Source organism: Thamnophis sirtalis, unplaced genomic scaffold (assembly GCF_051295495.1).
Source record: "Thamnophis sirtalis isolate CommonGarterSnake01/CBP01778 unplaced genomic scaffold, rThaSir2_p1.2 scaffold_2, whole genome shotgun sequence".
In the NCBI taxonomy this organism is placed as follows: Eukaryota; Metazoa; Chordata; class Lepidosauria; order Squamata; family Natricidae; genus Thamnophis; species Thamnophis sirtalis.
In genome coordinates this window covers 22,456,188-22,482,708 of record NW_028261382.1, presented here as the reverse complement: position 1 = coordinate 22,482,708, position 26,521 = coordinate 22,456,188, and the positions used below count along the sequence as shown (strand labels likewise).

Here is a 26,521-nt window from a genome sequence, read left to right as displayed (position 1 = left end):
TCGACACACACCATCCCAAAGATGCCCCTTCCAAGTTCTGTCTCGAGGGCGGATGGGGAGTCCTTTGGACCTTTGACCACTTGTTGAGGGGTGAAAGTGTTGGAGGTGTCTGTTCCTGGCAAAAGCAGGATTTCGGCTTTGGGATCTAGAACAGGAGAGTGGTTACTCATGTGCTTCAGGTGAGGTGGGATGCTTGCTACCTCTGGTGTCACAATCTGACTGAGATCATCTGGTGGGTTGTCCCATTCTAGTGACGGTGGCAGTGGGAGCTGTGCACTTCCGTGCGTTTCTTCATTTTGGACATTGATGAGACTGTCGAGTATTGTGTCTCGTGATCCAGATCGAGATTTTCCACCTTGTTCCTGTTGTGGTGGACTTGGGTCATCCATGTAGGCCTTCACATGCTTGTGCTGGTTATCTTTTTCCAGCTTCCTAGGACTGCAGTCGAGGGAGGAACAGTTAGCCTTCATCTGTAGAACTTTGGCTCGTAGTTGTCTTTCTTTCGCTTCCTGCCTGCGCTGAAGGTATTCCAGTTGAGCCTTAACTTTGGCACTCTCTGTTTCTGCTGCTGCCTTCTCTGCCTGAGCTTTGGCTTCTGCTGCTGCTTTCTCTGCCTGAGCTTTGGCTTCTGCAGCTGCTCTTCCTGCTTCCACGGTTGCCAACCTTTCCTTCAGCAGCTGCTCTTCCTTTGCTGTCTCTAGTTCTATCTCTGCCATCCCAGCTTCTATTAGTGCTTCTCCAGCTGTAGATATCCGTGACCTTTGGCTGTGACGGGAAGATTGCTGTGAGACGCTGCTACCTGCCTTTGATCGGGAAGATGAGGCCTTTCTGGAGGCGTCGGAGGAAACTGCGTGTGACTGTTGAGATGTCGTATGTGAATGATGCGGTCTTTTCTCCCTGTGTAACTTTTGGGCTAGATGAGGATGTCCTCTTAGAAGCGTGAGAGGGGGCTGCATGTGACCTCTGAGATGGTGCTCGCGAACGATGAGACACTTCAGACCTGGCATTTGTTTCTGATGTGTCCTTGTGGTGGGATGAGGACGCTTTCCTAGAAGCATGAGAGTGAGCTACATATGACTGTCAAGATGCTTTAGACTCAGACTTCTCATCTGGGGCTGTCTCCCTCTTCAGATTGGATTGTATAAGGTCTTTGCTGCGTCGGAACTGCCTTTTACGTTCTTTGCTTAACATCTGAATGCGTGACATTTTCTTCTGGAATGCTTCATCATCATTTAATTGTAATTGGATACCAGTGAGGCGAATTCCATAAATTCTCCATAGTTGGTAGATTTCGTCCATATCTTTATATAAAGAACGGAGGCGTTTTGGGGGTAAATCGTCTTCGAGTTTGTCGCAGAGATGCTGCAACTGCTTCCAGCTACTTTCCCGCTTTCGATAAACCCTGTCCCATTCCTCCAAGAGGTATGGCCGCTTAATCTGCGTAATGTGCTGTCTTAGGTCATAGTCTATTTGACGTGTTTCTGCCTTTTCTGATACTAGGACATTTGACCCTCCTGCCATGGTTAGAAAGGTTCACCTGCCAGCCACTAGAGTGCGTTGAGAAGCTTTGGAGATGCAGGCACAGTTCACCTGCCAGCCACTAGAGTGCGTTGAAAAGCTTTGGAGATGCAGGCGCAGTTCACCTGCCAGCCACTAGAGCGCGTTGAGAAGCTTTGGAGATGCAGGCACAGTTCACCTGCCAGCCACTAGAGCGCGTTGAGAAGCTTTGGAGATGCAGGCACAGTTCACCTGCCAGCCACTAGAGTTCGTTGCTAGTGTTGGCTTAAGGCAGTGATCCCCAACCCCCGGTCCGCGGACCGGTGCCGGGCCGCGGAGTACCTGGCACCGGGCCGTGCAGCGGCCGGGGGCCATGATCGCTGCAGCGGCCGGGGGCCATGATCGCTGCAGCAGCCGGGGGCCATAGTTTCTTTCTGTATGCAAATTAGGGCTAACTGGCACAAGGGGTGTTACTGGACCGCTGGTGGCACTCTGACGTCACCAGCGGCCCACCGCCCCCCTGTGTCCAGCGCCGCCCTTCTCATTCCTTTTCAGCGCTTCAGCGCTGGCCGATTCCTGAAAAAAACCTAAGAGCGCCTGCGCAGCTACGTAGGGCTAGCGTAGACAGCGCTAGTAGCGTAGCCTTGCGTAGGCGGTTTGTGCTACGCTATCATACTGAACTGCGCCTGCGCAAGGCTACGCTACTAGCGCTGGTCATCGACGTATTCCACCGAAACCGCGAACAACGCCCCCCCACCCCTGCGCGTGCTCAGCGGGCCACGGTAAAATTATCAAAGGCTGACTGGTCCGCGGCGATAAAAAGGTTGGGGACCACTGGCTTAAGGTACTGGACTGCAGTTCTAGAGTGGCCACTAAATGGCGTTTGTTGTGTCTATTGTTTGGGTTGGTTGCAATGGCGTCCCTATTGAGGTTTTCGGCTCAGCTGCCTCTCCAATCTTGGGATTCCTAAGGGGAGCACCCGAACTCGGAACCCTTCTTGGACCTGGCTGGCTTGATACCTCCTAAGGGCTTGCACCTTTTCCCACTTCACAAACAATAACAATTCAGCAAGAACATAACATGCACTCTCTTTTAATTCATTCAGCTGGTCTGCCTCTGCCTTATGTCTGTTTTGGCTTTCTGCTGGCTTGCATCAGTTGGCCTCTTTATTGTCAAAGGAGTTAGGAGGTCTGCTCTGGGCTGCTGGCTTCTTCCTTACTCAAATTTCGTTTGCATGGAGATTTTTCCATGAGGCATTTACTATACAAATAACTTCTTTTTTTTTGTTAGCTTTGGGAATGAAAAGGGGGGTTGCTTTACCATGCAAATCCTGATTTCCCTTTAACACACTCTCTCAATTGCAACAAAGTCCTTCACCTCAGGAGAGATAATCGGCCTTTGCTGAAATGGGTTGTTTCTCTTTGCTCCAAAAAGGGCGGGAAATCCTGGCAGCTTTTCTCAGTCAAATGCAAACGGAGGTTTGTTTGTTTGTTTTTTTTCTACTTGAGGGGAATAACTTCAAAGCCTTTTCACTCTGAGGAGGTTGAAGGATTTCTACTGTCTTTTACTTCGGAGCTCAGAGAGGACGACAAAGGAGGTTAAAGGAGTTTTAACTGTCTTTTTCCTCTGAGGAGGTTAAAGGAGTTTTAACTGTCTTTTTACTCTGAGGAGGTTGATGGAGGTTAATGTCTTTTTACTGTTCTGCTCCGGGCAATGAGGTTCTGCTCGGGCAGCCAGTTAACTCCACGCTTGGGAATATTTTTCAGATCAAGTTTATTGTCAGGAATCCTTAATAACAAAACTTACAGTTCAGTAATGAGGTTCTTCTGACTTTCCCTGATCTGTCCCTTCACGTAGTGTAAAAAGACATTAATTCCTCTAACCCATGCTGCTGGTGCAAAGCTGCTTCTGCTAGTGCTGACAGGGATTCAGTGAGTGTGAAGTAATAAACAATTTCCCGGGCAAAATACCCACTGCCCAATCAGGGAGCCCAGATATGGTCACATGTTATGGGACTACATTTCCCACAAGGTAGTTGCATTTCCCTTGAGATAGTTGTTTAAAGGAGACAGCTTCTAATCTTTAAATTAGCTGTATACTGTTGGGACAGCACACTGGCTATGATCCATTGTGCTGTAGCCACTTCTGAAGCTTACTTGCTCCTTTGGCTGTGCACCATGTTCTCAACATTCTTTTTGCTATTATCTTGTATTTTTTTTGTATTTGTATTTTATTATTTGTATGCCACCCTTCTCCGGGAGGACTCAGGGTGGCGAACAATTCAAGGGGGAAAAAGGGGAACATAAAAAGACAAAATACAAATAATAAAAGTAGACAACAGTCGCACAACCATACATGTTGAGAGGGGGGGGAACTCATCACCCCCAGGCCTGCCAGCAAAGCCAGGTTTTGACGGCTTTTCGGAAGGCCTGGAGAGAGGTGAGGGTCCGAATCCCTGCGGGGAGTTCATTCCAGAGGGCCGGAGCTGCCACAGAGAAGGCCCTCCCCCGGGTAATAGCCAGGTGGCATTGGCTGGTAGATGGCACTCGGAGGCGGCCAACCCTGTGAGATCTAATGGGTCTGTAGGAGGTAATTGGCAGCAGGCGGTCTCTCAAGTGAATCTTGGTGAAAACCATGTAGATAACTGAGATTTATTGGGCAATAGTTCTTTAAATCATCCCTACCCTTCTTTATCTGCTATATTCATAAGCCAGTATCACCCAGTTTGTTCCAAATTTCATTACTGACAGCAGCAGAATACCTTGAATATAAAGGTAGCCAGAGTGCCGTCAGATTATCCTCTTGGCCCATCATGTTTGTATCACTTAGGAATAAAGTTTGAATCAGAAGGGAGGTTTGACCACAAATTGCTGCTGCAAACTAGCATAAAAGTAAGAGCTGTGTAAGTAGCTGAAAACTCTTGATCAGGTTTTAGATGGTGCCAGTCTTATTTTATTATTTTGCGTTATTATTGACACATGAATATGTGGAAGGTGAAAGTTTTCCGTTACTTTTTTTTTCACCAAAAGACTCTTTCCTGCCTAACTGAATTCAAGGGGAAAACACAGTAAAAATACAGGCAAAAGGAGAGATTGCCTACAAAAAATGGTTGCTTTTTTCCTCCCTTGCCATTACAAAACGGAGATTGGAGAAAGATCTCAAAAAAGATCTGAAGAGATTAAGCTGTTTGCTCTTCTGTAGTACACAAAAAGCAGTGCTAGCAGCAGGAAAGGCTCAAGGAGATTGCCTACATTAATTGCATGTGTGTGTGTGTGTGTGTGTGTGTGTGTGTGTGTGTGTGTGTAGGGGGGAGAGAGAGAGAGAGAGAGAGAGAGAGAGAGAGAGAGAGAGAGAGAGAGAGAGAATACTGCAATTTGTGTATTGCACTCATGACTCCCAGCTCCAGGTTACCAGTGCAATTGTATTCTTTTTAATGTGTAGAAGAGCAAACAGCTGCCTCTCTGTGCAATCCCTTTCTCTCCAATATCTTTGCTTTGGGGGTGGGGGTCTTGCAATGGGGAGACAGCCTTCCGAATTTGCTTTTTTTCTCTTCCTTTTCACCCAACCCCCAGAGTAGTTTGGAGAGAGATTTCAAGAAAGTAAGCTGCTTGAATAGTATGCCTATAGGTCCCTGTCTGGGCTGTGGTGCAATTGCATTACTTTTTTATGTGTACAAGAGATTAAGCAGGCGCTTAAACCTTCCAAAGCAGGTGGAAGTGGTTAGGAGGCAAATTTGGTGTTGCTGAAATAATTTTGGTGTTTCTTATGCAAGCCTACATCTTTCTTTTTTATCTCTTAGTACTGGAATAGGCAAAAAAATCCTCTTTATGATTTTAGCTTTAAGTTCATAAGTTCCTGCTGTCATTTAATGTTGCTGACCTCTTTTATGCCGATATTAACTACTCCTTAGTATATTTCTCTAGTGATTTCACCCATATTTTATTTCATATAACATGCCCCTTTTGCTTTATAGCTTAGTCAAAACCATCAGCACTAATAATGGTTAACCAAGTTGACCTCCCCTTTTCTTCCCATTGAACAGTGTATAATTGTACTTATTTTTGAGAAGTTCCCCTCCCTCCCCATTCTTCCTTTATGGATTTCTGTCCATGACATCCCACTATTACTTTCCTCATCTTTTGGAAACTGTCTCCGAGAAATCTACATACTCCAATTTAGTTTTTTGACATATTTTAAACCAGGGCCCCTCAAACTTGGCAACTTTAAGACTTGTGGACTTCAACTCTCAGAATTCTCCAGCCAGCATAGCTGGCTGGGTAGCTGACTAGGATTAGGGTTAGGGAGTTGAAGTCCACAAGTCTTAAAGATGCAAAATTTGATCTAAATGGAGAGACTGCAGAAGAAGGGATTACAAGAGAGTAAATTATGCTGGCTGGGGAATTCTGGGAGTTGAAGTCCACAAGTCTTAAAAGTTGTCAAGTTTGAAGACCTCCGTTTTAAACGCGACCATGATATATTTTATCCCAGCTCTCTCTTGCTTTTGTTTCTTCAACCAGTTCTTCCTTATTGGCCAGGATCAGATCTAGAAGAGCCCATCTCTTGGCCCCTTTTCTCCTTTCTGGAAAACGACCCAATGGACAAGACCAGGGAGAAGTGGATGAGATCTCCAGGTGAAGTTTCCTATGATGACCATATACGCCCTGGCCTCTTGCAGGCAAATGGCTTTGCAGCCACCAACAAATGGCCACATTTTACTGCGCTTGTGACTGGTGCAAACAATTGATTTAATGCATGGCCTATCACTCATAGACATGCAATATGTAACAATATTTTGCCTAGATTAAGAAATACAATATAGACTTCCGGGGGCGGAGTCTGTCGCCGAAGGGGGCTCAACGGAGCTCCTCTCAGAGATCTGGTCTGTATATCTAAATAAGATCAAAGATATCACCCCTTTTTGGCAAGAAAGGGGCAGGGAGAAGCTCAGTGGCTAGGGTCTATTCGTAGTTCACAGCCTTCTTCTTTTTTTTTGGCTGTGGACGGAGATTAGATCCAGCGTTAGCTGAGCTCTTATCTCCAGCCAGTTCTTCTCAGCTGCCTTTTTTGCAGCTCCAGACAGGAGACTCCCCCCTCAGGACAAAGCAAAGTTGTTTGAAGTTATTTATGATTAATACGAGCGGGTCCCACCCCTGAGAGGTTTTACTTTTATTACTATCTTAAACACCAGCCTCGTTTGTCCTAGAGGCTTCTTTGTTCAAACGTGTTACAAAATGGCGATTTTTCTCCGTTGGTGACTGATAGGGGATGTACTTAGCCGGCTCTACCTTCCTGGAGACTATTCCTCATTAACTACCCAAAATCTATAAACAAATTTTTTGGGGGGAAATTGAGGGGAGCGAGAACGCTGTTTATTTGTTTATCTTTAGCTTTTACTTATAATGGCTCCCAGGTCAAAGCCGAAGTGTCTTTCTACGAATGTGTTTAAAGAATCTGCTACAAAATCGCTGCCCTTGTCTCCTACGCCCTCTACTGGAGATTTTTTAACACAGGAATTTCTTTCTCAAATGCTTAATGACTTTAAACAGGAAATTAAAGAATTTGTATTGGAGTTATATGATAATCTAGAGATTAAGATTGCTCAAATGAAGGCGGATACGTTTGAAGCCATGTCTGCTCTGACAGATTACACCGCTGAAATGGAGAATAAATTGGAAAGCTTGGAGGAGGATAACTCTAATTTGACTACTAACATTCAAACATTACAACAAAAAATTAGAGATACTCAAGAACAGCTCGTTATGATAAATTTTAACAGGAAGGCATTTGCAATAAGAGTCAGAGGATTGCGCGAAAAGGAGCGAGAGAATTTGAAACAGACTTTTTTTTTATATAAATTATTTTTATTTTTTATTACATAGACAACAATGGGAAAGGGAGAGGATGGAGAGAAAAAAAAGGGGGGGGAGGGAAAACCCATCTTCACATACAATATGTCGTTTAATCACAGGTGCATCCCTACTAAGTTTATACATCCCGTATCTCTCTATTGTATATTTAATAAGCACCACAATAAGCTAGGGTTTAAAAAACAAAAAACAACAAAATAAAACAAGGGAGAGAGGAAGAAAAAAAAAGGGTGGGGGAAGGGGGGGAGGCCAAAAAAGACAAAAAAAAAGTTCAAGAAGGAAAGGGGGGAAAAAAGGTGGGGGGAGGGGGGAAAGGCCAAAAAGGACAAAAAAGGTCCAAAAAGGAAGGGGGAAAAAAACAAAACAAAAACAAAAACAAAAAAGAAAAAAACCATCATCACATGCAGCATGTCGTTTGATTACGGTTGTTTTAACATCTACATCTTCAAATAATGTTTACCATCTCAGATATTTCCTCTAATGTAACTAAAGGTCTCATTTTCCTTCTACCATATATATTCAGTTAACATTAGCATTGTTTTCCCCCAGAGAATATACTTCTATTCGTTGTTAATCTTGCATTTCATACCTTCAAACAGAGATCTTATTCCTTCATTGTTCAACAAGGCATCGCTGCCTATATATACCAGTTTTCATTTGTTCCCCTACTAGAATTGCCTTATCAGCAGCGAAATATCATTATAATAAATTCTTAACTTTATACATTATATCACCAGACCTTATATTAGTACTTCCTAATATCATTGTTGAATTATTTCACAGCATAATTATATCATCATTTACTTTTTCCAATTAAGACATAAGTATATCATTTTTCATTTCCAAAATTTTGTTCTTTTTCCCTTAGCCATTGATAAAACAAGTCCCATATCTTATAAAATTGTTCATCCTCTTGCTCTCTAATTTCAAATGTCAATTTACTCATTTCGGCACAGTCCATTATTTTTCGAATGATTTCTTCCTCTTTTTTTATTGTTTCATTTTTCCAGTTTTTTGCAAATACAATTCTGGCTGCTGTTACAACATTTACAATCAAATATTTTAAGTCTTTGTTGTAGGTTTCTGGTAAAATTCCCAATAAAAAGACCTCTGGTTTAAAGTCTATTTGTTTATGTATCATTTTCTCCAACCACATGTGGATTTTAGTCCAGTATCTTTTGGCTTCAGTGCAAGTCCACCACATGTGGTAGTATGAGCCAGGTATCTGGTGACATTTCCAACACTTTTCTGATTTGTTCTTAAACATTCTTGCGATTCTGGAATTTGAAACAGACTTTTGTTGAGGCCTTCAGCCATGCGGTGGGAAGCCCGGGATTTAATTTTGATTGGCAGATTCGAAAAATCTATCGCCAGAATTCGTTGGTAGCAGAACAGCGACAGCTCCCGAGGGACATAATCATATATTTCTCCACAAAAGAATCCAGAAATGCGATCATACAAAAGTTTTACAATAATAGGTTGCGAGTTGATGGGCAGGATTTGATTGTTTTCAAAGAAATACCATCCCAGATGTTAAAAGCAAGAAGAGACTATACTTTCCTAACTGAAGAGCTTAGAAACCACCAGATACAGTATAAATGGGACGCGCCAGCTGGCATCACGGTCACATTCGAGAATCAAAGATTTCGTCTCAATTCTGTTTCGGAAGCTCGAGATTTCTACTATAAGACTTTGAAGGCGGGACTTCCTGACCCACTCGGAAAGGAGGAAAGACAAGGAGAAGGAGAAGGCAAGCAGCAGACCACATGGTTGCAAGACGGAGGGTGTAGCTCTCCCCCTTCCGGAGAAGCAGAAGAGCGGAGATCGAGGATTTAGCTATATCTTTAAAATATTTGTCTGGTTTAAGATATGGTAATCCTGTCTAGACCCAACAATTTGCAAGACATTCAGTCTCTAGACTACGATGTTTTCCTACTAGACATTCCAAAATATTTGTCAAAGTTGTGGATTGAATCGGGGTTTGCGGTCTCTCTCCGGTAGAAAAAGTGGAATTGGATATTGGTGGTGTGATATTGGGACTGAACTGCGTGGAGCGGATGCTGAACACATATTTCACGGGACTTATATGTTTGAACTTTAATTTAAATTGTCCAGGACTTTAAAATGAAGAGAGTGGAGATGGTAACTTCACTGAACTTTGGTTTGGGAGGAAGGGAGTTGGGTGACGCGGGGTAGGTGGAGAGGTAGCGAAAGCCTGATCAGATTATTTCGAGTTAAAAGGCAAACTGACTCTTGTGTAAATTATTATCCGAAAATAAGGTTAAGAAAGATTATTTGGAGTGACTACAGGAAGTAGTGGTAAATATCAGAGAAGCAAGGGACGAGGGTAAAATCCACGCGGAATGATCTACATTGTTTAAACTCTATTAGAAGGGAAAGCTTGGTGAGATTATTTTGAGACAGAATGCAAATTGATTCTTGTTTAAATTACTATTTGAATATGTGGAATGATCCACACTGCTTAAATCCTACTAGAAGGGAAAGTTTGGTGAGATTATTTTGAGCTAGATCGTAAACTGATCTCTGTATAAATCTGCATAAATTTTTATTTGAACATAAGGTTAAGGAAGATGAATTGGAGAGTCTACAGGAAGATGGGGTAAATAACAAAGAAGCAAGAGACGAGAATAAAATACATATAGAATGATTTATACTGTTTAAACATTAATAAAGATGGGGGGGCTGAGCTTAATACAAAGAGTTTTTTCTTTTTTCTTTTTTCTTTTTTTTTTCTTTTCTTTTCCTTTTTATAATTTGTAATTTCTTTTTATTTAGCTTTTTCTCATATTACTTTTATTTTTAATCCATAGGATCATAAGATACTTCAGAAGGGGTTTGACAGAGGGCCGTGCCAGGTGTGGGCCCTGGGAAGTCGGGGGGGGGGGGAATAGGGAGGGGGACCTATTGGGGGTGGGTGGGTGGGTGGTAATATAGTTTCAATAAGAAGAAGAATGCACTTGTATACAGTTGTCTCTTCTTTTTTTTCTTTCTTTATATTTTTTTCCTTGGGTTTTTTTTAATCATATTTTGTTTCCTATTTTCTATCATCATAGCTCAATATTAATAAATAAGAGTTGAATAAAGGAATACACCAAGGGGAGAGGTAGAGGGAAAGAAGAGGGAGGAGCAAGGAGGGAGCAAGAGGGGAATGTAAGGAGGGTGTAAGGGGAATGCTAGGGTGAGGAAGGGGAGAAAGGAAGGTTTGAGGGGAAAGGGAAGTAGGAAAGGGGAGTGTTAGAGGGAGGAAAGGAAAGTTGGAGGGGGAAGATGGGGTGTATGGAGGATGGAAGTGTCAGGTGGGGTTTTGTTTTATGCTGAATGATGATGAGTTGGGTTTTGTTTTTTATTTTATTTTATTTCTTTTCTTATAGCAAAGTATATAAGTGACTGTAAAAAATTGAATGTGAAAATGAATAAAAACATATTTGAATAGAAAAAGAAAAAAGAAAAGAAAAACAAGAAAAACAAGAAATACAATATAAATGTTCAAATGCCAATGTCTTTCTAGACCATTGAAGCGCAGCATTGTTTATATTTTAAATATTATAATATAATAAATATAATATCGGATTCTGGCCCCTCTTCGCCATTCCCCGAGGAGCGTCTTCTGCTCGGATGAGGCTCAGCAAGGGAGCCCGTTTTCCCCAGCCCCTGCCTTTCTCCCGGCCGAGGCCGGCCTGAGCTGATCCTCAGACGGGGAAGCTGCTGCTGCTGCCCCCGGGGCTTCGGGGCTGCTCAGGCCACCTGGGGCTCCGCTTTCCTGAAGCTGGGCTGGCCCCGTTCCGCTGCCTCCCCCTCCTCTGCGACGGGCACTGGGCCCTCAGCGGCCCAAGAAGCGCCTGTCCGGAGCGAGGCGGGTTTCCTCGGCCGACCAGCCCCCTCTTCCCCCCCCCCGCCCAGCCGAGGGCCGGAGCAGCTCTGGGGAGCAGCGGGGCCTTGGCGGCGTGGCTGTGCCGAGGTCGGGCGGCCAGAGGGGGCAGCAGACCTTCCGCCAGGCCGGGGCCGCCCAAACCCGTCCCGGCCGCCCCGCCGGAGCGTCTCTGCCCGCATGGCGGCTTTCACCCGGCGGCGGCCATGAACGGCGACCGCAGCCCCGCAGGAAGGGAGCCTCCCGCCGCCGCCCCTCGGCTCCCGACTTCCCTCCGGAGGCGCCACCAGGCCGGCCGCAGGTGCTCCGCTGCCCCCATCCCCACCCTCGGATCCCCTCCAGCCGCCGCCCTGGCAGCCCGCCTGCCCCCTGCGCCAGCCCCGGTGGGTCGGTGGGCGGATGGAGGGGGGGCGCCGCTTCCCGGACAGAAGCGCGGCGGTTGCAGCCCAGCTTGCGGGGCTGCCCGGGTCTGAATGCCGGCGAGCTGGGCCGTCCCCGCGGGCACGACGGCCTCCGAGCCCCCCGGGATCAGCTGCCTTCGCCGCGCCGCCTGGGCGACCCTGCGCCGCTCTCCCCGCGCCCCGATCGGTAGGCAGGAATCCTCCCTGGCGGCCTTCGCGACCCGCCTTCCCCGCGGGCTTTGCGGAGGGGTTTCTCCACGTTTTGCGCTGGGTTTTCTGCAGCTCCGCCACTTTCCAGGGCTGCGGACTGCAAGTCGCAGGATCCGGGATGCGTCGCCCGCTGGCTGGGAATCCCGGGAGTTGCTAAACTCCGAGGCGGCTTCCTTCCCACGAGCCCCGGACCCCGAATATCCCCGGCCTCCCCTCCCCTCCCCAGCCCTTCCCCCTTGACCCGTGCACGAGGGTCCGGGAGGATTCAAAGGTTTGAAAGTTTTGGCTCTCCGGTTGGTCGCCTCTTTGGTGGAGTTTCGCATTCCTTCCTTTCCTCGGATCATCCCTCCGTCTGCTCCGGTCCCTGTCATCGGTCCCATCCTCCTCCCTCCCGGCGTTTTAAGGCACGCAGGATGCCAGCGAAGCGAAGCAGGCGGAAGATTTAACAGATGAGTTGGAGGGGACCTTAGAGGTCATCTAGCCCAAGCAGGAGACCCTCCACCATTTCTGACAAATGACAGTTCAGCCTCTTCTTGAAAGTTTCCAGTGATTTATGATGTCTGAAAAGGCCCAGCCACGCTCCTTTTTTTTAAACCATCTTAGGTTAGACATCCTGGATTTAAAGTCCTGATAGTGGGCTAATTGGGGGAAGGAATCAGCCCCCCCCCCGTCCTTAGAAAAACCAGACAATATTAAAAGAAGCATGATTTTGAGCCACTTTTTGAGGCAAAGAGGGGTCTTGACTTAATGGATTCCCCCCTCCCCTCCCCAAGATCCTCGTGGCATCTTGGGTCAGTCAGGGGTGTCACAGACTATGGTTAAAATGAAATCAAGATAAGGCTATTTTGACGGGATGCGCATAAGAACAGCTGGAGCTTTGGTCACATCCCCATGGGTGCTGTCTGACCATTTTTTTAACCCTGCCGAAACTGCTGAGAACAGGTGAGTCTGTGGGGGCCAAAGGTTTGTGACCTGCATTCCGGGATGCACCAATACAGGACAAGTTGCAGTTCACACGGAACAACTGAATTATTGGCCAAGTGGTCTGGAGCCTCCTGCCACCTTCAACAGGGGGTGGGGGGGTAGAAAGATACCTTTTCCTCGGTTTGTGTCTGTGTGTGTTGGTTGGTCTAACTTTCAGTGCATCCACTGCTTTCCCGCTTTCACCCCCAGGCACGGAGCAATCCTCAAGGATGACGTTTGCAGGGATTCCTGCTTCCATTTTGACTTGTGGTTTTATTTCACTCTGCAAAACTGGGTCCTGGACTTTGGCCGGCCCATCGCCATGGTGAGTACCTGGGGATGAGGTTGATTGGCATGAAGGGTTCAGAGGAGGTAGAGGAGCTGCAGGCGAAGATGCACCGGGACAGAAAAATGAAGGTTCCTTCCCAAATACAGGCACTCCTGTACTTATAGCAGTTCATTTAGTCACCATTCAAAGGTTACAACAACATGTGGCTTATGTCTTTTGACTGTTGTGTGGTCAAAATTCAGATGCTTAGCAGCTGCTTCATATTTATGACGGTTGCCATGTCCGGTGTGTGTGTGTGTGTGTGTGTGTGTGATGTGATCAGTTTTCGCAACCTTCTGACAAGCAAAGTCATAATCCCAATGGGGAACTTGGATTCACATAATAACTGTGTTACTAATTTAACAACTGCAACAATTCACTTAACAACTGTGGTAAAACAGGTCGTAAAATGGGACAAAATTAACTTAATAAATGTCTCGCTGAGCAACATACATTTTGGGCTCAATTGTTGCTGTAGGCTGATGTCTGCCTGTATCCTGGCTTTAGCATTTGGGGTTCAGGTAGCCTTGTGCACTCTTGGCTGTCTAGGGTTCCATGGTGATTCCCCCATCGAGAATTTTGAATTCGGCTTGCAGGATAACTGGCCACTGAAGTGAACTGTAGCTGACCACAAACTCCTCAGCCCCTCCCCAAAGGGGCTGACTGCTCGCCGCCTGTGTGGCCCCCTTTTTTCCTCCCGTCGCCCAGAGGTGCCCTTCACCTCCCACTTGCTCGTGAAACCTGAGGTTTCATTGACTTTTGCTCCTGCTCCTTGAAATAGCGTTTCGCCCTCATTCTGCCATGCTCCAAATTGCATCAAATCCGTTCAGTTCTGTCATCTATTACCCGGGAGGGAAAACAAGGCGCTGCAGCAGATTGGCTGGCTGGCTGGGGAGCCCGGTTCATTCTGGGAGGGGTTTCTGCTGAGCCCAAGGTGGTTGGTGGGCACTTCAGTTGAGCAGAGGGAAAAGGCGAACGCTGTTGAATGCCCAGGCGGGCCGCTTGCTCTGTTCTCCTTTTAAAATGTTTAAAAATTGTTTTAATAAAAGGGATGGTAACATGCTCCAAAACTTCCAGAATCATCTTTGTTTTCAGGAAACCCTGGAAGTAGATCAAGAATTATTCACTTTCAGTCTGATCTCTTTATCCTCATCTGACATCCTAGTTCACAGGAATGTAAATCGTACAGCCCTTGAATACGCATTGAGTGTGAGATCAGAATTGTGTGTTATATACTGTTCTACAAACATGTCAACATGTCTCTTGGTTGATATGCATGTAAGGATGGTGGTGCTTTAATTTTTCAGTGTCAGCTGTTTGTCGCTGGCAAATCCTCCTCCCTATCCTGCATGCATTTGCAAAGAAGATTTGGGATTAGGATGTTTGCATTGCTCCGAGATTAATTTTCCTGGGCATTGGCTTTTGATATTGCCTCCCTCCTTCTGTCAGTCTCAGCCACACAAACACACAGAGGAAAATATCAGCAAGCAAAGGTGGCCTTTATAACCAAGCTCAACAAAAATCTGCATCAGAAAGCCCATCAATAATTAAAGGATGGCACAGTCTCCCCTATTTTGCTTTTGTGTGTGTCTCTCTCTGCAGATCGTGCTTCCACTGGAATGGTTTCCCCTGAACAGGCCGAGTGTTGGGGATTATTTTCACATGGCCTATAATGTCATCACACCCTTTATTCTGCTGAAGGTAAAATACTTCTTGGATCTTTGGTTTCTTCTTGCACAAAACCATCTAGATCAGTATTCTTCAATCTTGGGAACTTTAAGATGTCAACTTGCCTCACTATTTGTGGAACTGTGGGATTTGAAGTCCACACATCTTAAAATTGTCAAGGTTGAGGAACACTGATCTAGATAAGGGTCAGTGGGGCCGCCCTGGAAACAGTGAAGGACCAGCCCATGGTGCCTCTGCCAACAAAAATAGGCTCCCAAGCTCCGTTTTCACTGGCAGAAGATTGCAGGAGGCTGTGGCAGCCAAAAACGGGGCTTGGAAGCCCATTTTTGCTGGCAGAGCGCTCAGGTGACCATGACACGAATGATGTTAAGATGGCCACGCCCTACCTGGCCATGCCTACCTGGAGATCAAACACAACCCTGATGCATCCCTCAATGAAATCAAGTTTGACATTCCTGATCTAGATAAACACATCATGCCTCAACTTTTTGTTATCAGACTCTTAAATTCTGGTGCTGGGAGGAGAGAAGAAGCCAACTTGGGGGGAGGGGTCAGATCCAAATGTGAATTTGCACAGTATGATTCCTTGCCTGGAAATCATACATTGTGATGAGCTGGTTACAGTTTGCAAGATAGTTGTGCTTACTATGAGTTTTGCCACAAGCTTTTGAAAAAAATGGGTAAGATTGAAGTATCTGAAGCTGCTGATTGATGATAGATGTTCCACTAAAGATGGTCATCTCCCTGTGTTGGAATCAGGGATAGAAGTGCTCATAAGCAGAACCTTTGGGAGGTGCCTCCTTGCAGACCAGACTGTCCGTATGTCTGTGAATAGCTTAAGCTACAAACTCCTCCTCCTCCTCCTCCTCCTCCTCCTCCTCCTCCTCCTCCTCCTCCTCCCCCCAATGGCTGAGACTGATTGATGTTGTTGCTCGCTGGTCTTCCAAGGAGATCCAGCCAGGAGAGGCTGCAGGAGGAGAAAGACCTTTCCAAGTCTAGATTTCAGTGGTCAGGAAAGGAAAGGGTTAAGCAGCTTCAAATCCTTGATTGACTTAGGACTTTTATAAACCATCCCCTGCCCAAGTCCACAGGGCAGTGATGGCGAACCTTTTCAGCACTGAGTGCCCAACCAGAATGCCAGCGCATGTGCGCATGCCGGAGCACCTGAAACTGAAGACCAGCTGGCTGGTGCACATGCCAGTTTTTTTGGCCTGGAAAACAGCCTGAAAACAGCCTAGAGAAAATTGCCCCCAAATGGCCTTCTTTTTGGCAGTTTTTTGGGCCATTTTCCTGTGCTCTGGTGCCTGCAAAGAGCAACTGGTTTTGGCGCCCGTGCCCACAGAGAGGTCTCTGTGTGCCACCTCTGGCACGCGTGCCATTGGTTCGCCATCACAGCCATAGGGGAATTCACCACAACAGATAAGTTTTACTTTATATGTTCAAATTCAAGGTAATGAAGACCCAAACTTGGCATACACCTGTTGCAAACCGTGAAATAAAGTTGAGACAGGTGAGCCAACCCCCCCCCCCTTGAAGATGCCAAAGAGCTCAGAATGCTTTGTAGTTTAAAAACTTGGGGCGGGGGGGTTACTGCCATCAGGTCCTCCTCCAAGCTTGACTCAAAGTGGGGGGCTGGGAGGGGGCAACCTCATTTGATGAAACTGGCAGGCACCATGTCTTTGCCTTGGAGTGGATACTGGTCCCACCATCACGGGGCCCATCTTTTAGGGAGGGCTCTGCTGTTGCATCCCGGGGGCCTCAAAGGGTTCTCCAAGCCAGATTGCCTTTTTAAACACAGGCAGGCAGGCGCTGGTCCTCAGGAAGGGAACAGCTGCTGTCACATGTTTCTTCCAGGGGTGAAATGCTTCTGCTTCGGCCCAGTTCACCCAAACTGGTAGTAAAAAATACTTTAAAAGTTTTTTAAAAACCCATTCCGACAATTGCACAGCTGAGCTTCAGAACTTTTTTTTTTTTTTAACTTTTAAAACATCTTTTTTACAGGTTCTCTGGAAACAAGGGGGTGGGTCGGTTTTTGCTCCCAGCAGGCTTCCCTGAAGCTTGCTAGATCAAAAACAGAGGGTGGGGGGTTGCTAAGGAAGGAAGGAAGGAAGGAAGGAAGGAAGGAAGGAAGGAAGGAAGGAAGGAAGGAAGGAAGGAAGGAAGGAAGGAAGGAAGGAAGGAAGGAAGGAAGGAAAAAGGGAGGGAGGGAAAAAGGAGAGGAAGGAAGGACTACAAACCAGGCACTAGACGCAGCTTCGGAGGATAATCCAGGGCTGGAAGGGACCTGGAGGTCATCTAATCCAACCTTCTCCAGCAGGACATTATTAAAGTGAGTTTCTGTCTTTTGATCCCCCAGTCACATGACTACATAGCCACACCCACCCAGTCACATGACACCCACACACACACACACACACCAAGCCATGCCCACATAATAGGTAGTAAAACAATTTAGATTTCACCACTGGTTTCTTCCCAAATGTTTGGAAAATGAGGGATGTTGGATTAGGTTAGGAGACACATCTGTGGGTGGGATTGCTTTCCTTTTCCTTCCCCAGTGTGAACTCTAGGAACTGTTATGCTTTTACTTTGTACTTTGCCCTATAACTTGGGGGCCACACTTCCCTTTTCATAAAAATACCAGAGGGGTTGCAAGATTTGCTGCTGGGAGCAAGGGCCACGTAGCTCAGCCAGGCTCCTTCTTCCTCATGACTAATCCAAGATGGTTGAGTGAGTCATGGAATAAGACCTAGGGGAGAGGAGGTTGCCATTTAGACCTCTGTCCCTCACTCCTCATGATGGGACCTGTGGCCCTTCTGTTGACAAAAGCCAAAGAGAGCAGAGTGTCAACTCTCTGTTGACTTTCCATGCAGAGCATCGGCGGAGCCGGATCTCAGATTACAGTAGCTGGGTTGAGATGAATGAAGCTATTGGATAACGTGATTTATGACAGACTGAAGGGAGGACAGAAACACGGGCAAAGTTTAAAAACAGATAAAGAAAGCAAAAAAGATGGTTGTGAATAAGAAATGCCTAAGGAAGAATGCCTAAGGAAGCTGTTAATAAATCACTGCTTTTTGTATTACAAGATCAGGTTGCTTATTACGAAGCAGGCATCGTTAGGGTACTTTACACAGAGGGGCTGAATGGGGCTGGTGTGATCTCTAGGGCAGCCCTGGGTCAGCAGCTTCTCCATCGCATCCCCCTTAAACTGGGTTGTCACACCAGTCTAAGAGGAAAAGGGGCCACCGAGAGCTTCCTCCATTCTGCAGTGGGGGCGGGGAGGGGGGATACTGCTATTCCAAGGAGGGGATTTAGGGCGAGGCATTCACAGTTCTACAGAGGCTGTTTTTGTGGGAGTGGGATTCCTCTTGGGAAAAGCGGGGGGAGGTTTCCCGCTTTTACTTGATGGAGGGGCTGAAGGGGCCAACTTTGCTCCCCAGCCTCAGACTGGTTGTTTTGCTTGCAGCTGATGGAGCGCTCCCCCAAGGCTCTTCCCCGCTCCATGGTGTATCTCTGCATCATCATCTTCGTCATGGGGGCCAGTATCCACCTGGTGGGGGACTCTGTCAATCACCGGCTGATCTTCAGCGGCTACCAACTCCACCTGTCCGTCCGAGAGAATCCAATCATCAGAAATCTCAAGCCGGAGACCCTGGTGAGAAAGGCTGAATCACTCTGTTTGTGACTCCTGACACTCTTGTCTGTCTCTGTCTGTCTGTCTGTCTGTCCATATCTATCTATCTATCCATCCATCCATCCATCCATCCATCCTATATCTATCCTTCTTTCTTTCTTTCATCATCTATTTATTTATTACATCAAATAATTTAATATGGTACCTCATTTCTCCCAAGCGACAGCTCTGGGCAATTTATGGGAGTAAAAACAAATGGGACCCAATCAACACTTAACTGCAAATAGTCCTCAACGTATGACTGATCTCTTAACAACTCTTGGAAGTTAGAATTTTTTTAAAAAGCTACCGATGAACTGCAGCATCCGTGGTCGCATGACTGCAATTTGCGACTTGTTTGCTCTTTTGCAGGAGAAAATGGCAAAACAAAAACGGCCATTGGAGAGGCTGGATTCAGTTACGACCACCTGATTCGTTTAACAATGGCAGGGGCCCTGCTTTATGGCCATCATAACAATTATCGTAAAATTGGGTTGGGTCACGTGGTGCCTTGATTTATAACCCCAATAAATTACTACTGGGCTCTACTTCGGTCATAAGTTGAGGACTCTCTGTCACAAACGGCCATGCTAGCAGAGCTCTTTGCTGCCTGTCAGCTGGGCCCCTTCGCTCCCTGGACTCTTCCATTTCCTTCCTTTCCAGATCGATTCCTTTGAACTGCTGTACTATTACGATGAGCACCTGGGCCATTCAATGTGGTGAGTCTGGGCTGGGTGTGTAACGGGCTCCCTTTCCCTGTTGCTGCAGGAGACCTGTGGCCTCATCTGTGGTCTGAGAAGGCCCGGGAGACGGGCGGTTGGGCGTCATGAGGGAGGCCGGCATTTGCTGGGGGTGGGCAGGTCAGGTGCCTCCCTTGGAGTCCACGTGGGGCTTTGCCACTCATCGTGTTAGACCCCCTTTAGGGTTACTTTATCTCGTTTCCTTCTTAAAAGATTTCGCAGCCATCCTTCAGGGCAAAATATTCAGCCCCTTCCCAAGAACAAAAATGCACAATTAAATCTACTCTGAAACAAAGAGGAGAACTGGCCAAAAAAAGATCAACCATTCCTGAGCCTAAAGTCTTGGAATTTAATCTGGGATCCTTTTCTTCACAGCCTGAAATATTGGTCTGTTTGGCTGCCTTGTTTCCATGCATTTGGTTTGTTGTAATATTTGTTTGTTGTCTGAGGGTTTTGTGCCACCTGATGCTGCCCTGCTTTCCTTGGGTAGATTGGAGGTACAGTTAATAAATGCATTCATATAAATAAGTAAATAATGACCAAGAATTAGAATAATAATAGAGTTGGAAGGGATCTTGGAGGTCTTCTAGCCCTCTTCTCAAGCGTCAGGAGGAATCTGTTAGTACAATGTTTCTCAACCGTGGTAGCTTGAAGCCGTGTGTCAAGCTTAGCCCATTTAGGTCCCTAGGTTAGAGAGACCCTCAACTTCACTTGATTGAAGTGATAGGTTCTTTTACTAAGGATTAGTGGTTGGCAAATAAAGGAAGGCTAGAACTAAAGTTCCCACGTGAAATGTTACAGCATTTCCCCTTTCTCCCTGGCCCTCCCCCACACACACCTTGGACTGGTCTGTCTTCGTCCAATGGCATTCCGTATAGGTGTTTTGAGAACCGCTTGAATATGTGATGTCACTGGGTACAATTCACATTCCTTTCCCAAGCTCCGCAGCCTTGAAGGCTGGAATCAGCCAGTTCTCACCTCCCCCTTCCTCACTTCTACCTTCTATACACCCATTGCTTACTTCCCATCCCCCCTTTCCCTAACAACTTATGGCAGGATGCCAGCAAGGCATTAAGCTGAAGATGGCAGGTCTGACAATGTGTGGATTTCAACTTCAAGAATTCCCCATTCAGCTCTGCTGGCTAGAGGATTCTGAGAGTTGAAGTCAACATCTTCAAGCTGATAAGATTGACAAATATTGTGCTAGCGCCTTTTCTGACCAGCAAATTTCATCAAAGCCATCCATATGTCTTGGACTATAAACGAGGTTGCTCAGAAAAGGCTCCCCCTACCCTCCTCCAGGTTATTTTTTTCCCCCAAAGATGAAAGGGGGCTCTCTTCTTACAAGTGAGAAGAGGTTTATGGTTACTGTAGGCTGGCAGGATTCCTGTTCTGGCTCACATGTCCAGTCAAAGTGGCTGGGTACTTCTGAGGGGTAAAGATGGTGAAGGGGAAAAGATTGGGCTCTCTCACAGCTTGGTTACACTGTGAAGAACACGAGGTACTCAAGGATGTAGACACTGAGGAACCAAGTAGTATTTTTATTAGGTCAAAAGAGGGTGAGGGCTTCCAGGCTCTCTAAAATGTCTCTCCAGGCCATTAAGCAGCTACTTTGCCCACTTGCCAAGCCAGAAGAACTGAAAGGAGCTCTTAAAACAGCAGGAGGCCCTTTTCCACCTTGTCCCTCACAACCTCTTGCAATGTTGTTCTTTTCACAGGTACATCCCCTTCTTTCTCATTCTGTGCATATATTTTTCTGGCTGCTTCATACCTTGCAAAGAACAACAGCCGAGAATCCCTGTGGCTGCTTTACTCCTCATTGGGCCCAGCAGCCTCTATTACTGGTAAGTGAGCCCAGGTGGCACCAGAAGGCAACCAAACCTAGCCGGGTGGATCTGCTTGGGAGGCAGTTGGTACCTTAGGGGCCAGACAGTTGGGATCTGCAATATCCCAAGTGGAACATAGAATAACAGGGCTGGAAGGGGCCTTGGAGGTCTTCTAGTCCAATTGCCGGCTCAAGCAGGAGACCTTAGACCCGTGATGGTGAACCTATGGCATCCGTGCCACAGGTGGCAAGCGGAGCCATATCTGCTGGCACGCACTCAAGCCGTCAGCTTCAGCGCGCATGCGCTCACCGGCCAGCTGATTTTCGGCCTTCCGGCGGGCCGGGGGAGGCTGTTTTCGCCCTCCCCAAGCTTCAGGAAAGCCTCTGGAGTCGGGGGAGGGTGAAAAACTGGCCCAATGGGCCCACTGGAAGTTTGGAAATGATCTGTTTCTGGCTGCTGGAGGACCTCCCGGGGGCTGGGGGAAGCCTTTTCCACCCTCCCAGGCTCCTGGGGCTTTCCTGGAGCCTGGGGAGAGCGAAAACAGCCTCCCCCAGAGGAAAAATCAAGCTCAGTTTGGAGGCGCATAGTGCGGCGCGCATGGTGTGTGTGTGTACCAACCTCCCTCTCTCTTGCAGGTACCTGGTGACAGAGGGCCAGATCTTCACCCTCTTCATCTTCACCACCTTCGCCCTGGTAGCCCTCGTGATGCACCAGAAGCGGAAGGGGCTGGTCATGGACAGCAACGGGCGCTTCCTCTTCTACTCCTTCATCCTCACGCTGGGGCTGGTGGCCCTCTGGATTGGTTGGCTCTGGAACGACCAGATCCTCCGGAAGAAATATCCTGGCATCATCTATGTTCCTGAGCCCTGGGCCTTTTACACCTTGCACTTGAGGAATCTGCCCTCCACGGAGGCAGAGAGCTTTTGAGGCGGTGGCTTCCTTCATTTTGGGGGCACGGGGTCCTTTGGGCAAGCCAGCAGGGTTTGGGTAGTGCCCAAGGATGGGAGGCTTGGCCTTCCTCCCATTCGTGGCGCTTGTATCCAGGGGAGCCTGATTCTGTGTGGATTCATTTGGAAGCAGGTTCTCCCAAACTGGGGCCTCCTCCCAAATCAATCTTCACAGGGAGCCTGAGGCTAGAAAAGGGGATGTGGCTGCGGGGAGAATACACAGGACCCAAATGAGACTACCCAGTCTGCTGATCCGACATTCCTTATGCACCGGGGTTTGCATTTTTCCATGGTTTACGTCCTGTGTGATTGAAAAGATGTCTACGTAGAGTTTGTCAGAACGTTGAATGGAGAAGAGGGTCTAGGAGGCCCCATGTGACTTCTGATGTTCAGCCTGTCTCCTCCTTTTGCATTTTCCACCCTACGTTGGGTTGAAATCTATGCAGAGATGATGAACTGCTTCCTTTGTGCAGCTCAGTCTTGCTACGTCTCGGCATTCAGTTCTCAGCCAGGACTTTGGTAGCTAGTTTGATTGTTTACTCCTCAGATTCATGGTGCAAGTAGATAATATTAAATTTAGCGAATTTTGAAATGAGAAAAAAGCACTGAAAACTTTGACTTCCAGCCTCTACGAATTCCTGGTTTTTGCACTCACTAACATGGACAAGTGGCAGATACGACTGGAAAAGAGAGAGAGGTTCGGTCAGGGGTGCAAAAAGCATTGCATTAGGTATTGCAAACATGAGATTAGGAGTAGCAAACCCACAAGAGGGAAAACAAAGAGGCTGCAAAGGGAGGTCAAGGAGCAGCCGCCACGTGGAAAGAGGCCGTCCAGCCCTGTACAGGTAGTCCTCGATTTGCAACAGTTCAAAATTACAACAGCCCTAAAGAAGTTACTTATGACCATTTTTCACACTTAACAACCATTGCAGCATACCTGATCAAAATTCAGATGGCAACTGACTCATATTTATGACAATTGCCGTGTCCAGAAGTCATGTGATCCCCTTTTGCGACCTTCTGACAAGTGAAGCCGATGGGGAAGCCAGTTACAGTCAACAACTGTGTTGCTAACTTAACAATTGCAGTGATTCCCTTAACAACTGTGGCAAGAAAGGTCATAAAACGGGGGCAAAATTCACTTAACAGATGTCTCAAAAAACAAACAGAAATTTTGGATTCCATTGTGGCCATAAGTCAAGGACTACCTGTAGATAGTTTATTGTCCCCCATCGGGAATGGCTTTGATGATGATGACACCCTATTAGCAAATTATCTCTTCCCAGTAGGGAATAAGAATTGGAGTCCTAAAGAGGCCCAGCCAGCGCTAGCTATATACAGTAGATGGTTTTCCATTGATGAAGCCCACCAACCTCTTAAGCAGTTGGATTATCAATAACTCGCAGCATCTTTTAAAACCTTAAGCCAGGGATGTCCAAACCTGGGAACTTTTAAGACTTGTGGACTTCAACTCCCATAATTCCCCAGCCAGCATAGCTGGAGAAGTCCACAAGTCTTCAAGTTCCCAAGTTTGGTCCCCCCTGCCTTAAGCAAAAGGACTGATGGTTAGAAGGAGCTACTGAAGGACCATCTTCTGTGCCTTTTCTCTTGAAGAACGGGGTCCTGGCCAGGACTAAACTGGGGGCAACCCGCTTTGTCTGTTTAGCAGGAGTCTGGGTGTTTTCTGGAGTTTTTAGGGGTTGGCCGTATAACACGGAAACACTCCAAAACGAGGAATTTTTGGACTTCTTCTGGGATCTAGTGAGAGATCACTTGGCAAGAAGGTGAGGAAGTTGTGGGATGTGAACAAAGGATGAGGAGAGCTTGTGCAAACTACTAACAACATCTATTTCTTTGAAGACTTGCCAGGTTGTAGTAGCAGCTACTCTAGGTGCAGATGCTACCTCCAGGATGTAGTGGTGGCAGCTATAAAGATAAGAAGCAAATTTGATTATGGGAACAGTTGAATGAAATGCATTTCACAAGCGGAATGTCAACAGATTTATTGGCCTTCAATATGACGCAGGGCTGTAGTCTGGGGGAGACAAATGTATAATTGAAGGTGTGGCTGTTCCTTGTCTGCAACTTTAGAACAAGCCCCCCCTCCCCGCCCTGCTACTCTGGCTGCCCCAAACAATGAACTAAATCAAAAAGGAAGATTGTTTTAAGAAATGATCTTAAAAACAAGAGGTTTTCTCATATTACTGAAGATTGGGACAGAAAATTATTTTGGGGGGAGAGAGGGCTGATCAGATTCAAACTAGCAGGTCCCTGATCTTTCTGCAGCATTTGGAGGCCAATTAAATCTATGGCCACCACCTCTGGAAGACAACCACTTCAAAAGAAAAAGGATCAACCCGATCTTTCTAAAATTCCTTCCTGTTGGGATTATGGGCTGCCCTTTGGTCTGCTCCAGCCACCTCCTGCTTGGTGCCCTCCGGATGTTTTGGAGATCAATATTCATCCCCTACAGCCAACATGGGGAGATGTTAGCCTATCATCTGGAGTTGGGGGGGGGAAGCGATGGAAGCCCAAACTGTAGCCCATCCTGCCAGGAGGAAGAAGCAGGCTCTCAAACTGGACGGGGCTGTGTTGGTCACAGGAACTGTGGTTCAAAGGCATTTCAACACTTCAGATGCTGCTGTGACCAGAAACATCTGTGCTCTCCTGCTTTTTATTTTTCCAGCACACCTGCCTGTCTCCTGGCCTTTCTGGGGTTTCTCCTTCCCTCTCTTTGAATACTCAGGGTGGGAAACTCCACACCTAAGAAATGCGCAGACGCATCCTTTAAAGTTCAGAAGTTCTCCACTGGAGCACCTATGGGGGGATGTGCACAGGGAAGGACAAAAAAGGTACGGGGACTCTGAGCCCAGTCAAAGCCCTGGTCTACGAAGGCACTGAATTAAGTGAGGCCCCCAACCCTCGGTTTCAGTCCCACTCTCTTACTCCCTTTCAGATGCTGCTGCTGTTCTTGCATTTTGGAAGCCTAGAGAAGGTCCTTGGTAGTCCAGAAAGGCGTTCCTAATTCTAGCCATTGGGAAGTCAGTGGGAGACCAGGCCCCGATGGTTGCTAAGAAGAACATGGGCATTTCTGCAAAGTTGGCAAGAGCAGAGCTCGGCTAGGAAGAGTCTCTTCCTTTTAATAGTGAATTGTCTCTGTTTAGAAGCACAAAGTTTCCCAGCTTGCGAGGGACCAGTTTTGGCATTCTGGAGGGTGGTAGTCACTCATCCACATTTATCAGTGACAGGAAACCTCTTAGGAAATTTTTGTGCAGAAATTGAAAAGAGAAGCCTAATTTTTTTAATTTATGGTTTTGATGTTTAGCTATGATAGATGATAGAAAGAAGAGTATTGTGGTGTAAGTGTAGAGAGAGGTTAAAATGTAGTTGTATTGATAACCGGTGAAGAATATCAGAGGTCACTGCTGTGTTTTTCTTTTCTATTTAACTTTTTTCTTTTGTTGCATTTTTTTTGCTTTCTCTTTGCTTTCTTTCATTTTCTCTTCTTTATATATGTTGCATTAGTTTATATTTAAAAAAACTCTAATAAAATTATATGAGGGGAAAGGGGAATTCTGGAAGATGCTAAGTTTGAGGAGACTGTGCTAGCATAGGATGCTCTGAGGGAGATAATCTGAGTGGCCATAATGATGCCACTAGATTTGGGGGACGGGGTAGAGAGAGAGAGAGAGATGCTGCCTAGAGAACAATCTGACCAGCGATGGCAGAACTTACAGCTGCAGAAGGACAGGGAGAGAGACTCAGAAAGGGCCCCTCCCTCACTTCTGTAGTGTTAAAGAACCCGAGAGATTTGTATTATCAGACTTGCAAGAATCTGTTCATCTAGTTTTATAATAAAAGAATAGAATTAACTTTTCTGGTTGTGTTTTCTGCCTGGTTTATCTGGGAAGGCTGACAGCTGTTTGAACAATCCTATCCAATGAATGTACATCAGTAGCCCTACATCTGGCTGCAAGGTTGTGTCACAGGGATTACTAATAAAAGAGAATATTTATAGCTCAGGGTGGAGCTGTGAAGTCCTTAGTGCTCTCTGAGCTTGGCTATATTCTTGCAGATGTTTCATTACCCACCTAGGTATTCTCTTCAGTCCACAACCCAGCTCAAAAAGTACCAAGGACCATACATGGAGTACAATAGGGCTCCCTATTAGGTGCTATGCTGTTCAACATAAATGAGTTTGGATGATGATCAGAAAATAACACCGTTTACGTAAAACAAGCAGATAACAATCAGCTTAGCCAACAGTATCAAGATTCAGGAGAATCCCATGACGAGTAAAAATAATAAGCAAAACTCAGGAAGATGGATTTCAACATGGACAAATGCCAAGCATGGAAAATACATTTGGGTAGAGCAAATTAAAGGCATGACTCCAGAATGGAGGAGACCAGTGGACCACACATGAAAAGAATCTGGGTGTCTTGGTGGTCACAACAGAACATGAACCAAGAGTGTGATTGGTGTGAA

General features: G+C 46.5%; 1 protein-coding gene across 2 annotated transcripts; it reads left to right on the top strand.

Annotated features, from left to right (window-relative positions):
- The first annotated feature begins 11,319 nt into the window (after window positions 1-11,319).
- Window positions 11,320-25,905, top strand: CLN6 (CLN6 transmembrane ER protein). 2 transcript variants are annotated; one of them, XM_087704394.1, is made up of 7 exons: window positions 11,320-11,554; window positions 13,038-13,152; window positions 14,758-14,856; window positions 18,314-18,502; window positions 19,184-19,239; window positions 20,979-21,104; window positions 21,722-25,905. In XM_087704394.1, exons 1-7 carry the CDS (start codon window positions 11,460-11,462, stop codon window positions 22,011-22,013), a joined length of 972 nt encoding a protein of 323 aa, XP_087560520.1. In that variant the 5' UTR covers window positions 11,320-11,459; the 3' UTR covers window positions 22,014-25,905. The 2 variants fall into 2 exon arrangements, with proteins under 2 accessions (XP_087560520.1, XP_013911619.1); XM_014056144.2 differs by lacking the exon at window positions 11,320-11,554 and adding an exon at window positions 11,580-12,806.
- Window positions 25,906-26,521: the final 616 nt, after the last annotated feature.